Here is a 15,176-nt window from a genome sequence, read left to right on the forward strand (position 1 = left end):
GTCCAGAGGAAGGCGACTAAAATGATCAAGGGTCTGGAGAACAAGCCCTGTGAGGAGCAGCTTAAAGAGCTGGACATGTTTAGCTTACAGAAGAGAAGGCTGGGAGGAGACATGATGAGGGTCATGTATCAAGATGTGAGGGGAAGTCATAGGGAGGAGGGAGCAGGTTTGTTTTCTGCTGCCCTGAAGACTAGGCCGCAGAACAATGGCTTCAAATTACAGGAAAAGAGATTCCACCTGAACACTAGGATGAACTTTCTCACTGTGAGAGCTGTTCAGCAGTGGAACTCTCTGCCCCGGAGTGTGGTGGAGGCTCCTTCTTTGGAGGCTTTTAAGCAGAGGCTGGATGGCTATCTGTCGAGGGTGCTTTGAATGAGATTTTCCTGCTTCTTAGCAGGGGGTTGGACTGGATGGTCCACGAGGTCTCTTCTATTTTTGAAGCATGTCATACTATAGTATCCAGCAGCTATACTGTCTGGGAATGATGTGACCTGTACTCTGACCCATCGGGTTGAGGAAGGTTGCAATAGAGAAAATTTTCCATTCTGGGACACTGGAGGGACTGTAAGTGACAAATACTAGCTGGAATTCTGTTAGGGGATCCATATGCTTAAGTTTTTGTTCTATAAACAGGTGTCCTTTTTTCAGATGCAATGAGAATTGGTATTTATTTATTTCTATTGCAGCACCCAAAGTCCCAGAAATTACTGAGAACGGTCTAAAGTTGTCCTATTCCACATGCTCAGCAGTTATCAGGCAATCTTGGAGAAGCATCTGGTTATGTCCCCATAGCCAGACATGAAATAATGATATCAGTGCTGAGGTCCATGGGGTCATCTTGTGTTCTCAGCAATGCCATGATCGTTTTGTGTCTGGCTATAAAGCTATAGAAGTGCTTCTGTGAACTGACTGTGAATCATGGAATGGTTATATGAGGCAGCTTCAGGTTTCTCCAGATTTTATCCAAGATTTTATCTTTTGTCCTCGTATGTGATTTTTTATGACTTGTTTTTATTGTTATTTGATCTGTTTTATTGCTTTGTTTTATTGTTGTTGACTGGGCCTGGCCCCATGTAAGCCGCCCTTCGGGGAGATGGGGCGGGGTATAAAAATAAAAGTATTATTATTATTATTTATTTATTTATTTATTTATTTGCCAGTAAGATATGGGGAAGGTATTTGACTTAGCATGACATGGGTCCACAGGCAGATATTTATGCTGTGCTGTGGGGATGTAGGGTTGAGGCCACCATCTGGCAAACCTCCTCCTCACATTTTGCCTTTTTCTCTTTGTTTATTTTACTGTTTCTAAAAGGAAAGCAAACTGAGGCGACAAGGAGCACTGAAACTCAATCTCTGACTGCCCTGGCTGGCCTCACTTTCTAAATTAGGGATGGGAATTGTGCTAGCTTCCTGGTGTTGTTGCACTCCAACTCCCTGCAGTCTTCTAGGGCTGCAAGAGCTTGCAGTTCAAAGCAATTCCTACCCCTGCTATAAATTATGAATTGTATTCATTGTGGCCTATAAATGCCCAAATGTACTTCTTCAACTTTGAAGGGTTGAAACATGTACCTTTGCTTTAAAAAAATGGAAGCAGAAATTGTCAATATGCTAAATTCTCTGCCTTATAGAGTTGCAGGTGAGATTCTGAGTACACTAATAGCACTAGGATGGGTTTCAGGCCAGACTCGTTCACATCCTGTCTGGAACAATAAAGATCCATTGTGGAGATGAGAAAGAATGGGTGTGTGTCAGTGTGTCTTTTGCTTCTTGAATGTGAGATTATTGTAATCTCATTCTTATCCCATGGTCCATAGTCCACATTCTCTATGCCTGCCTCCTTCTCACTCATTCCTATCTAGTGGGGATGCTGCCTTGTTTCAGCTTGGAGAAGAATGCATTCTGCTTTGGGACATGAGAATGGTGATGTCTTATTGGAAAATAATTGTAGACAGTCTCTGGGCACATATCCTTTTGGCAAATGTGAATCTCCATGAATATGTGGAGACCACCTTTTGAAAATCACTAGTCAAGAAGAGCATGACTTTGTTTGAAATCAACTCTTTGAACAAGTGATATTCACAAGCATTCATGTAATGTCACATAGGTAATTCAGCTGTTAAACTGAAGGACCATGTCTTTAAAATGCCAAGGATAAAGATATGCCACTACAAAAATATATTTGGTTAGCAGAGGATGGTTGTTTGCCTGAAGTTGAAATTGCAGTTGCCCAAAATATATACACTCCCTTGAAACCTTTTAGTTTAAAATATGCACAGAGATAAAAACAAAGTCTTCTTTAGAAAAATAACATATCTTGTTTATTCATAAACATATTATATTAATTCATCATACAGGCACATTTCTTATTGAAGTTCAGTTATAGATAGGATGTAGATTTCTCTGTTTTGAGTTCACAGGGCATTATTCTTAATCAATACTATATTGCCTTTAAGTATATTTGTACTCACTGAAGTCCAAAAGCATACTTCTATATTGAAGTCCAAACAGCAACATGCATGCATCCACCTCCACTGAGGTCTGATGCAAACGTGAAAACAAAATGGAGTCCTGAGTCTGAATATGCTCAGTACAATCACATGGCTATAACCCCTTCCACAACAAAGAGGTCAGTCAAACTGGCAAATCAACATACACATAGAATACAGGTTAGCAAATACACTGTATACATTAACAAATAAATAGTGAGAGGCTTGGGAGGTTGCTATATCCAACATGCATTTACTCAACTTTCTATTTGCTATATTTATCCCAGCTTTCTACTCATGAACTCAAGGCAGTAGACCTAGCTCTCCCACACCACATTACTGCAAGGTAGGCCAAGTCATGCCTGTTTCTTCTGTGCAGATGGTGTGGGAAAATGGCTGCACAGTCATTGTAATGCTGAGTCCCCTGGTAGAGGACGGCGTTAAACAGTGCGACCGTTATTGGCCAGATGAAGGATCTTCACTCTACCACATCTATGAGGTGAGCCGAACAAGCCTTGATCTTGTGTGCCTTCAAATAACCTATGGCAATTCTAAGATGGGCCTAACACAGAGTTTTCTTGACAAGATTTGTTTTGCCTTATTTATTAGATCCTCTTCCTTGGCTTCCCTCTACAGATAGGTGGTCATCCATGAATCATATCTGCCCCCCAGGTCGGTGGTTCTCAACCTGTGGGCCCCCAGACGTTTTGGCCATCAACTCCCAGAAATCCTAACAGCTGGTAAACTGGCAGGGATTTCTGGGAGTTGTAGGCCAAAACACTGGAGGACCCACAGGTTGAGAACCACTGCGGAAGTCGACTCAGTCTACAAAAGCTTAGGCTTACATCTTTATTTTTTCAATTGGTCTCTAAGGTGCTTCAAAATCCTTTTGCATGCTGATATTCCAGAGTAATGCAACAATGCCTTTGAATTCTGTCCTGCTTCTTATCTGCCTGATTCTGCAAGGACCTTGTGAGGTTAACCTACTCCAGGTCTGGAAGAAGCTGACCTCTAACTTCTGACTGAACACACTTTAATGGTTTTCTTCCAGAACTATTGTGTCCTCTACTGTTTTTGTCTTGCTCTTTTCCCTACATCAAGGGTCCTCAAACTTTTTAAGCAGAGGGCCCGTCCACAATCCTCCAGGCTGTTGAGGGGCCAAATTATCATTTGAAGAAAAAAAAGCAAACAAATTCCAATGCACACTGCAAATGTCTTATTTGTAGTGCAAAAACAACAACAATGAAAGAACAATACAATATTTAAAAATAAAAACAATTTTAACCAACATTAACCTATCAGGATTTCAGTGGGAAGTGTGGGCCTGCTTCTGGCCAATGAGATAGTCAAGTCAATTAGGATTGTTATTGTTCTGTGCCTTCAAGTCATTTCAGACTTTGCCCAGGGGATGCCCAGATGTGTTACCATCCTGCAGGGGGCTTCTCTCATGTCCCCGCACAAAGCTAGGACTAACAGACAGGAGCTCACCCTGTCTTGCGGATTCAAACCGCCAACCAACATCCTCCAGGTCAGCCGGCACAAAGGTTTTACCCGTTGTGCCACTGCAGCTCCTTGTAGTAGCTGACTGAATAGCAGAATAAAGCATCTAAAAACCTCATCACACTAGAGTTTGTATCCACTTTAAATCCACTTTAGAGAGGAGCCTTTAAAGAGCTCAGCCAGACAGGTCCTGGACCTCACCAAACTACAAACTCCAGAATTCTGCAGGAGGCAGAAACCAAATTTAAAGTGGATCCATGCTCTGGTGTGATGAGGCAGTAAGGCAGTGGTTCACAACCTGTGGGTCCCCAGATATTTTGTTCTTCAACTCCCAGAAATCCCGAGAGCTGGTAAACTGGCTGAGATTTCTTGGAGTTGCAGCCTGAAACACCTGGGAACCCACAGGTTGAGAACCACTGATTTAAGGAGTGAACTAGAAGGAAAGCTTAGAAGCATGGGATGATAATGATATATATTTATGATGTAAAGGCCCAAGCAAGTGTCTTGTTTTTCTCTCCTCTCTCATCCTGCCTACCAATCCTGGTCCCTCTATTCAGGTGAACCTGGTCTCAGAACACATCTGGTGTGAGGATTTCCTGGTTCGCAGCTTCTACCTGAAGAATGTGCAGTCTCAGGAGACCCGGACTCTGACACAGTTCCACTTCCTGAGCTGGCCAGCCGAAGGCATCCCCACCACCACACGGCCCCTTCTAGACTTCCGCAGGTGCGAGGTTTCACCCCAGCCCCTCCATTGGGGGCTGTGGTGCCCGGGGTGGGCTTTGGTGCATGTTACTTAGCGAACAGCAGTGGGGCAGGAGGAGAAAGATTCCGGACAGGGCTTGTATGACTAAGTGCCAGAAGATGTGCCATATCAGGATGCAAATGTTTCATTGCTATTCTCCCTGATATTGAAAAGATAGCTGGAGAGCGTTATTTCCCAGAGCCAATGTTGGGAGATGGTTTGCTTTGAGTTTTTGAGGCTGTATGGCCATGTTCCAGAAGCATTCTCTCCTGATGTTTCACGCACATCTATGGCAAGCATCCTCAGAGGTTGTGAAGTCTATTGGAAACTAGTCAAGTGGGGTTTATATATCTGTGGAATGTCCAGGACAGGAGAAATAACTCTTGTCTGTTTGAGGCAAGTGTGAATGGTGCAATTGGCCACCTTGATTTGCATTAAATGGCTTTTCAGATTCAAAGCTTGGCTGCTTCCTGCTTGGGGGAATCCTTTGTTGGGAGGTGTCAGCTGGCCCTGATTGATTCATGTCTGGAATTCCGCTGTCTTTTGAGTGTTGTTTTTTATTTACTGTGCTAATTTTAGAGTTTTGAAAATACTGGTAGCCAGATTTTGTTCATTTTCATGGCTACCAGTATTTTTTTAAAAAAACCTCTAAAATATGAACCTGTCATTCTGTGGAAAGATGAGCAATTTTGGATTGTAACTCCTGTCAGCCAACGACATGGAGATGATGGGAGCTGCAGTCCAACAACATCTGGAGGGACACACATTTCCCTTCCAGTGCGATGTTGGTCCCTCATGAGGTCTGGTCACTTTTATGCTCTCCTTCCTTCCTTATAATTGAATGCTATTTTTTTGTTTTAAAGCCCCCTATTTTCCCCTTCCTCACTCAAGACAGCCATCAGGGCCTCTTTAGCAGCAGTTAGCACATTCTGGCTTTTAACTGCTTCACTTACAGTCATTTCAAAGTGCATTACAATGAAGCACACTGTCTGATTTTCTTTTAATGGCCAGCATCTGAGTAATGTCTTTAACTTTGCTGTAGGGAAGGTCCTGTTCAACAGGGCAGCAGTTCTCCTGGAAGCTGTTATGGTTGGGATAATAGAAATATAGTGCCTTGGGGGAAAGGCCTATAGTGCTTTGGGGAATTTTCCTTCTGCTTAATTCAGCTATGGCTTATAAAGGCAGAAGAACTAAGAGAGGCCTTTAGGGGTAGCTACCACTGTTCTGCATCATTGTAATGGGACCAGGGGGGAAAGTTGAGGGTGCTGCAAAATGTTAACAAGCCAAAGGATGCTTTCCAGGTTGATTGTGTAAGATTGGCTTTGGAGAAAGTAACCCAGGGTGCTGGCAACATGGAGAAGGGATGGGTTGCTGTGAATTTTCTGGGTGGTATGGCCATTTTTCAGAAGCATTTTTTCCTGATGTTTCACCTGCATCTATGGCAGGCATCCTCAGAGGTTGTGAGGTCTGTTGAAAACTAGTCAAGTGGGGTTTATGTATCTGTGGAAGGTCCAGGGTGGGAGAAAGAACTCTTGCCCGCTCGAGGCAGGTGTGAATGTTTCAACTGTCCACCTTGATTAGCATTGAATGTCCTTTCAGCTTCAAGGTCTGGCTGCTTACTGCCTGGGGGAATCCTTTGTTGGGAGGTGTTAGCTGACGTTGATGTCTGCAATTCTCCTGTTTTCTGAGTGTTGTTGTTTATTTGCTGTCCTGATTTTAGAGTGGTAGCCAGATTTTGTTCCTTTTGGTGGTTTCCTCCTTTCTGCTGAAATTGTCCACATGCTTGTGGATTTCAATGGCTCCTCTGTTTAGTCTGACATGGTGGTTGTCAGAGTGGTCCAGCATTTCTGTGTTCTCAAATAATATGCTGTGTCCAGGTTGAAATATTCACACCTACCTAAAACAGACAAGAGTTCTTTCTCTCACCCTGAACTTTCCAGAGATATATAAATCCCACTTGACTAGTTTCCAGCATACCTCATTACCTCTAAGGATGCCTGCCATAGATTCAGACAAAACATCAGGAAAGAATGCTTCTGGGACATGACCATATAGCCCAAAAAACCCACAGCAACCCAGTTATTCTGACCATGAAAACCTTCGACAACATGGAAAAGGGCTGTTTTGGATTTGTTGTGCTTAATGCCCTGAGCGGCAAAAAGAATGGATGAGCAGAGGTTCAGAGCACTGCAGAAAGTTGATGCATGATCACGAATTCAGAAACATTTACTGATAGGAGTGATCGTGCCTCTACGTTGCCTCCAATGTCTGCGGATTTTAGTACCTGAAATACCTTCTGGGAAATATACACTTCATACTAGGCAAGAATGGGGAAATGCCACATGAATTTTATTTATTTATTTATTTATTTATTATTCAAACTTATATGCCGCCACTCCCCTAGGGCTCAGGGCAGCTTACAAGAACAGGCTAAAATCTAACAATTTAAAAACATCTTTAAAACATCTTAAAAACACTCTCCTAGGGCTCGGAGTGGCTTACAAGAACAAGCTAAAATCCCTCTAATGCAAGGAGATTTTGTGATGGACACATTTTAAAACGATATAGGAGCTGTGTGATGAACCTTATGACTTCTGAAGGGGCATCATTTAGGGGAAAGAATGAAGGAACACATTCCTATCTTTCAGGGCAGGTCAAATGCCCATAACATACAAAAAGATACAGGGCTACCCATTTATCTTTTGGTGGGAGTTATGGGCACTTGATAATCACAAATGCTCTTGAAATGCACATGCCAAAATATCAATTTATTCCTTAGTATTATCACCGCAAGATCCACTCACACCTCAAATGGCACCCTTGCCTCCTAAGTGGGAAATATTAAGCAGGAAAGACAATTATGCTAAAGAGTGTGGTTACTATATGTCAGTGATTCTAAACCTGTGGGTCCCCAGATGTTTTGGCCTTCAACTCCCAGAAATCCTAACAGCTGGTAAACTGGCTGAGATTTCTGGGAGTTGTAGGACAAAACACCTGGGGACCCACAGGTCGAGAACCCTGCTATATGTGTTTTCTGAAAGCAGCCAAAAGTTCACATGTGGAAAAATCCCAAATACACTCATGGTTGATATCTTATTACTTTCACCTCCTTATCCAAGGAGGCTCAATGGATAAACACACTACTCCGGGAGGAAAGAAAGGGACAGAATGCCACAAGGCCACCGAAGGATCTCCTCATGTGTCTACTGGTTGGCCAAACGCTGGCATTTAATGCAATCTGCTATTGAAATTATTCTAACTTGTTTTATCCCTTCTGTCTTATCCTTCCCATGTGCTCCTTTCTTCTTGCATTTCCCCATCTTCAGGCAAGGCAGGGGGACTCCGGTTGGTTTGACATCTGTGTTGGCGCAGAGACTGGTGTTGGGTGTGGTGTGGGACTGTATTTTTCAATCGTACCAGGCAGACATTGCAACAGGCATCTCTGGCATGTTATCACCACTCTTGCATTTCAGGAACCGATAGAATTCTTTTGATTTGTGCCTTCGAGCTTGGGCGATGGTAGAGAGGAGAGGGCACTGAGGGCTTTGGGAGTGCAATATTTTTCTGCTGCATCAGAGTCTGTGGCATTTGGGGGTTCACTCAGTAAGTTGCTATTTGAGAGGATCTGATTTTGGCCTCAGCTCTGCCTGTGTCCCCCAACAATGCTCCTTTCCTTTGTGAGGCTCACTTTGTGGAGCTCCCCCGTTGCTCTTTCCTCTCCACCTGCATTATGCCATTCTCTCTCCTTCACCTTCGCTGCTGCTCCTCTTCTTCCTTCCTTCCTTTTCTCTCTTTCTTTCACAGCCGTCAGTGTCATTTTTGTGATTTGCAGCTAGTAATCCTGGCCCAGTTGCATAGTCACAAAAGTGATCATTGGCCGCTGTGCCAGCTGCATGGAACAGAACAGGGCCCAGGCTGCTGTTTTGCCCCACCTTCTGCCTACCCCTGCTTCCTTGTCCGCTGGGGCAGAAGAAAATCTAGCTGCTCTCTCGCTCTCTCTTTTATGCACATTTCCATTGAATATCAAGGCTGCCATGGTTACGAGCGGGGAGAGGGTCCATGCTTTAAGGCAGAAAGTGCCCAGAAATTAATGGGATTTCTATGTGGGTAAAAAGCCTTTGGTTTTTGTTGTGAACCTGTCTACATGTAAGTGGCAAGTGGAATCACTTTGATATGGAAGAAGTTTCTTCCTGTGCATCATGCCACTTAAAATGCTCCTTGAAAACAGGCAATGTGCACAATATCAATATGAAAAATCTCCATCCCAGAAAATAGTTATTTTCCAGTTCCCATTAGAAATTGAACATTTGCACACCACTTAGGAGATAGCACCAGTATATTTTTCAGTACCCCCACAAAAAAGACCTGGGATTCCATGCTGGATTATTGATATTTTAGGTCAAAGTATTTCAAAAAGGAAAATGGCCAAAGCTCCTAAAACCGGGCTGGGCAAAGTGTAGCCCTCCAGAGGATGTTGCAGTGCAACTTCCACCCCCTCCGGACTTGTTAATTACAAAAAGGAGGCATCCTTTCTATGATTAAATATAAAATAAATATATGCTTTTGTGAGACATAATGAAGTACAAGCCATTTTGAGACATTTTGTAAAAACTTGTGAATCTCAACAAGGAGGAACTCAAATTGTAAATGCACACTGAAAGGTGATGTTTGGGTTATTTGAGGGTGGTCTGGCGGGGATAGACTGAAGGGAAAATTTTGCTCTACAGCCCACCATTTAGTAAAATTACTGTAAGTTAGAAACAACTTGAAGGCACGCAACAATAATAACCCAGTAAATTGAGTACTGTAGAGAAAAACTTTCTCTTCACCCTCAGATAACGCAAAGACCACTGTCCTGTGTGCCAAGCAAGGATTCAAGCCCCGATCTCCAGAATTAGTTCTCCAACTCATAGACCACCACACGAGGATGGCTTCAGCTTGAAATTATTTGAGATTGTGGTGGTGTTGATAACTATTGTTCTTGAGAATCATACATGGTAAATTGAATTTGGTAAAACATTTGGGGTTGCTGAGGGCCTTTCCACAGAGTACCTATAATTCAGGAGATACCGGGTTAAAAATGGGGGTAGTCAGATGACGTCGATACTAAATCCGTGCTCAGTCGCAGCAATGGAGGGAAAAACCGTTTCAGAAAGGTCCTCCTTTATCCCGATTCTGGGCGAAAAAAGCGAATTTTCCCATGACTGTGTGGCTCTGAAGTCATGTAAAGTTTGGGATTTCCCTCGTTACCCCTGTGGAGACTGCTTCCCATCTGTGCTGGTTTTAAAAAGCCCGAAACAGCTGATCAGCAGTTCGGACTCCCACGGAGACACAGCTGATTTCCAGCTGATTTCAAGAAAGAAGCAGAGAACCATTAGAGGTCTCTGAAGTGTTTTGTTTAAACATTATAATATTAAATAGATTGCGAATAAACAATTGGGGAAAGAGGGAAAATGGTCAGCATTTTTTTACAAAATTCCTCCATTATGTGCTAATGCTTATATACGCACATAGGAATCTCTCCATATTTGTATTAGGATATTTGCATGTGCGCATATGCGGATGAGCACATAAATGAGTGATTTTTTTTAAAAAAAAAACTTCAGGTGTCACTTGTATATAAATTCCACCAGCTATACACAGCTCTCTATTGGAAGTGAGAAAAGAAATCATCTTGGTATCTTATGTTAACCGGATATATGCTTCTAATTCTTGACTGTGCAGGGATGCTGGGGTGGGGGAGACCAGTGGGAAACCACTCCCTGACCCCATCTTCTCCTTGTTCCAGCAGAAAAGTGAACAAGTGCTACCGAGGTCGTTCATGCCCAATCGTGGTGCACTGCAGGTAATGCCCTGGGGAGTTGGAGGAATGAATCTAGCAATAGTCAGAGATAGGTGATGTGACATAGAAATGTGTCCAAAGCTGGGGAGACAAGCAAGACAATAAAATGCAAGGGAATCCAGCTCTCAGCTCTTAGGGAGCTAGGTATGTTTAGCCTGGAAAAAAGATGTGACAACTATCAGACTCATGGAAGATGGAGCAAGCTGGCTTTCTGCTGTTCCAGAGAATAAAATCCAAACAAACGGAATCAAATTGAAAGAAATTCTAACTGAACACTAGAAAGAATCTTCTGATGATAGTCTGCCTGGGAAACGGGTAGGGTCTGAAAGGGATAAGGTCTGAAATTTTTTTAACAGAGCTTGGATGAGTATCTGTTGAAGAATTTCAGCTATGAATTTCTACATTAGCATAAGGTAGAGCTAGTAACCCATGGAACCCTTTCCAATTCTCTAGTTCTATGCTTCTCTAAAGGAGCATACAGAAAGGTTATGTTATGGGATAGGAGGGGTGATTTGCCCAACACAAACATACCCAGCCTGCCTTAGCCTCAGACCTAAAAAGTATTGTCAAATCTATCTGGTCCATTTGGAAGAATCAGCCAAGCCATGCACTTGTACCCAGTCTGCCATTTTAGTAAACAATGTTGGATGCTCCTATGTTTGGCCTTCTCCGGGGTGACCATTTCTTTTATCTTTGCAGTGATGGTGCAGGAAGGACTGGGACATACATCCTTATTGACATGGTTCTGAACCGAATGGCCAAAGGTGAGAGGGTGGGGCCCATTCCATGGACACAGACTGCCTGGCTCAGGAAGGCCAAGGGCCTTGATTACACACAGGATTACATGCATTCAAACCTCTATCTATACACATAATAAAAATGAAAATGCATATATGTGTATGTGGCAGGGGTGTCCGTTTACACAAACAACCTCCCACCTCCACAAGCAACTTTAATCCACAGTGCTGAGGAGTCACTAAAGCACTCCCTCCAAGGTTACAGTGAGCACTTCATCCCAGTGTTCCTTTCTCTTTCCATTGGTGTGGAATTTGCATGACCCCGCCCACTGCCTCTCCCTTAACCCTTTCCTATTCTTTTCTATGTCACACAGCAACTGAACATACTAGAAAGAGAGGATTGGGGAGAATTCACTATGATTTAAAGGCATTGTAGGAACTGGGATGTATAGTTCACCTGCAATCTAAGAGCACTCTGAACCCTACCAATGATAGACCTGGAACTAACTTGGCACACAGACCCAACATGGCCAACTTTGTATACTGGTGGAGTTTGAGGGTGATTGTCCTTGGCATATGGGAGTTGTAGTTCACCTACATCCTTATGCATTTCCTAATGAGAACATTCATAAAAAACACGATGAAAGACTGAGGTTTTTTTCTAAGACATAGCATAACATATGACCAAACTGATATTACCTAACATCCAAAAACAACCAATGCTCTTTTCAAATAACCCAGGCATCGCCGGGTACCCAAGCTAGTGTAGTTATATTTTCAAGTTATTGTTGTAATCTTCCTCCAGCCCTCCCATCCACCACCATTTCTAGCTTTTCCTGTCTCATTGTAACTATCTCCCAGTTGTTTTGTAGTTTGGCTTCAGTGTCAGGATTCCCCGTTCCCCGCCCCCAGCCGCACCACCAGCTACCTTCTTCCTCTTCACCAGTTTATTTTATCTCTTCCTCTCCATGTCAGGCGTGAAGGAAATAGATATTGCAGCCACACTGGAGCATGTGCGTGATCAGCGGCCTGGCATGGTGCAAACTAAGGTACTGTGTCGCATTTCCTATGCAGTCTTTGTGGGTGAAAGGGAAGCATTTGCTGTGAGGTTGATGATATAGTACAACCCTCATATCCATGTAACCAATATACGTAGTTTCATTTATCCATAGTTTCACTTATTTACTTGGAGCCTCCTATACAAGCTGAACACCCTTGGTTTCTCAATCACTCACCCAATTGAAAATAAAAGGGTTCACTATTACCTGAGGTTTCATATATCCACATAAAGTCCAGGAATATATCCCCGCAGATCGCATTGTGGTGGAGATGTTGTCATTCCATCAAGTGCAATGGGTGAACCTCCTAGTGTGGTTGCTTGTCCAACAGTTACACTGTCATGCTACTGCTTAGGCAGCCCAGATTAGGATGCCACCATCCTGGAAAACCCAAGCAACATGATTCTGGCCTTTATGTTTCATAGTACAAGAGTGTATATGAAACACAATCTTTGGTTTTGGTTTTCAGAAATAGAAGAGTTGGGACTGAAATAAAAAAAATAGCTCAGTGATCCCCAAACTTTGGCCATCCAGTTGTTAAGGATTTCAACTCCAGAAGCCCCAACCAGCTTGTCCTGTGGTGAGGAATTCTGAGAGTTGGAATCTAAAACCCCTGGAAGACCAAAGTTTGACTTAGTTAAAGAAGTCTTTTCTAACTAGTGTTATACAGAAGTTGTTCTCAGCTATTGATCCTCCAAATGTTTTTGGATTCAACTCCCAAATTGCTGTCCACTGACTGTGCTGGGTATTGGAGCTTCTGGTAACAGAATTCCAAATTATTCAGAGGATCAAAAGGGGAGAACTATTGCTGGAGAATAGACACAAAGATGTGATTCCAGCTAGACTCAGATCTTTTTGAGAAAAACCTTATCCCAGGCTTTCTAAGGACTATGAAAATGATAAATTCTGAAATCTTTTGAGGGTCCTTGTTTTAGACCTGTTTGGTATTGTGTACCCTTTCAAGTCATTTCCAGCTTACAGAGACTGTATCTAGGGGCTTTCTTATCAAGATTTCTTCAGAGAGCATTTGCCATTGCTTTCCATAGATAAAACCACTATATCACACTGGCCTTCTGTTTTAGATCTAGGAGAGCCTTGTTCTCAGCCAGGAAGTGAATGAAAATTACATTTGGTATTTGAAAAATCCTCCTACTTATTAAAATATAGAAGAGAGTCTTCCAAATGTAGCAGAATTTCCCAAGATGAGCTAAATGCAGGCCACATGTTTCACACCTCTGTTGTAGGGGTGCTCTTTCTCTCATTCTTGGGGGTGGGGGATATTGAAAACATGAAAAAGGGAATGCCTGGTGCCCTTAGTAGTTTTGTGTTATGCCTATACCACTTTAAATACATGCTTCTGTATCTCCAGGACCAGTTTGAGTTTGCGCTGACAGCCGTTGCGGAGGAGGTGAATGCCATCCTGAAGGCGCTGCCACAATGATGCCCTACCCAGCGTACTCTAGCTTGGTGACGCCCCAACCTGACCCCTTGCCTCTGCTGTGCCATGTCCTTGCCCCCAGGGTGTTTTCCCTCCATTAAAGTCTATCTCCACATTGTCAACTGTGGCTGCATCTATTACCTGTGGAGATGCTGGCCCCTTGCTTTCTCACCCAGCTGGGTCCTGTCAATCTGATGTTCTCCTCCCGCCCCTACCCACATCTCTCTTGGCTTTGGTTGATGCAAAGTGAGGTCCTACTTTGCAACCCAACAGATTAGTCAGCTGTCTTGTAAACTTACACTTGATCCCCTGTAAACAAGCACAGGGGCTGAAATTCCAGACACAACTTCCTACCTTTTAAGCCCATTGTCTCAAGTAGGGAAATGTGTCCCTCCAGATCTTAGGTGGTGACTCCCGTTATCTCATCCCAACGGCTATGCTACTTGGAATTGATTGGAGATGCAATCCAACTGCAGGAAGGCCTCTTGTTCACCACCCTTATACTCAATCATACTTTGTGCCCATGCCATTTCTGTACTTGCCTGTTTCCACAGTAAGAGGAGTGTGGATTTGCATAGCTGTGGTCCCATATCCTATCCCCACTATATGGAAGTGGCAGTATAAGTTTCTAGGCAGCAAGCAGGGAGCCCATCGTATTCAGCCACAGGGTTATACTTCACCCTCTGCTCCACCCTTCGCTGAGGCTACTTTCTGGTCAGCCTGCAAGGCTCTCTGGAGCTGAGCCACAGCAAGGGGCAGGATCGTCTGGCTTCTCCGCCACCAACGACTCTCTTCTGTTCCCCTTTCATTCCCTGAAGCCCAGGAGTCAGGTCTCCCCACAGCCACTCTTCTCCTTCCCCAAAGGGTGGTAAGGGACACCACAGCTCTCCCTCCCCATGTTTGTCTCCCTTCTCTCTCCCCACCCCCATGTTAACTGCAGTGAGAAGACATTTCTAGAGAATCTAATTTTGTATTTGATGTGAATAAAGTTTGTGTTGTGTTTGTGCAGCTGCAGCTCAGCCTCCCCCCTGTTGTGTATAATGAAGATGAGGGGGACAGATGATGCTTTCTTTTATTTCACTTTTTGCTTACTTAGGACATTAGTTCTCCAGTCATATTAGGCAATACTTGACCTAACCACAAAGCCAAGAGCACCTATCAGTTGCACTGAGTGTTTTGCATCAAGGGTGGGGACATGTATGAGACTAACTCCAAAGAGATAATAAGGTGGCCAGGCTCTGGCTGTTTTATCAGCCCTCTTCACCATGTTAAGTGTGGGAATGGTTCGCTGCTTCCTTCATCTACAGCAGAGGTGAGGAAGAGGCATCTTTTAATCTCATGATGCTGAACTGTAACTCAGAAATTCTTGC

General features: G+C 43.5%; 2 protein-coding genes and 1 non-coding gene across 3 annotated transcripts in view; all 3 read left to right on the top strand.

Annotated features, from left to right (window-relative positions):
* Positions 1-14,820, top strand: part of ptprn (protein tyrosine phosphatase receptor type N) — a 54,728-nt gene extending 39,908 nt beyond the window's left edge. The window contains exons 18-23 of the mRNA XM_008112011.2: positions 2,869-2,988; positions 4,547-4,713; positions 10,523-10,576; positions 11,273-11,337; positions 12,286-12,359; positions 13,738-14,820. Coding sequence (XP_008110218.2) covers positions 2,869-2,988; positions 4,547-4,713; positions 10,523-10,576; positions 11,273-11,337; positions 12,286-12,359; positions 13,738-13,809 — 552 coding nt within the window. The 3' untranslated portion in view covers positions 13,810-14,820. The remainder of the gene's footprint in view (positions 1-2,868; positions 2,989-4,546; positions 4,714-10,522; positions 10,577-11,272; positions 11,338-12,285; positions 12,360-13,737) is intronic.
* dnpep (aspartyl aminopeptidase) overlaps positions 1-15,176 on the top strand; it is a 112,940-nt gene that overhangs the window by 82,730 nt on the left and 15,034 nt on the right. The window lies entirely within an intron of this gene.
* On the top strand, positions 8,539-8,617 carry mir153-2 (microRNA mir-153-2). Its single transcript, NR_129872.1, has one exon. It is a non-coding gene; the product is annotated as a microRNA mir-153-2 (primary transcript).

Source organism: Anolis carolinensis, chromosome 1 (genome assembly GCF_035594765.1).
Source record: "Anolis carolinensis isolate JA03-04 chromosome 1, rAnoCar3.1.pri, whole genome shotgun sequence".
In the NCBI taxonomy this organism is placed as follows: domain Eukaryota; kingdom Metazoa; phylum Chordata; class Lepidosauria; order Squamata; family Dactyloidae; genus Anolis; species Anolis carolinensis.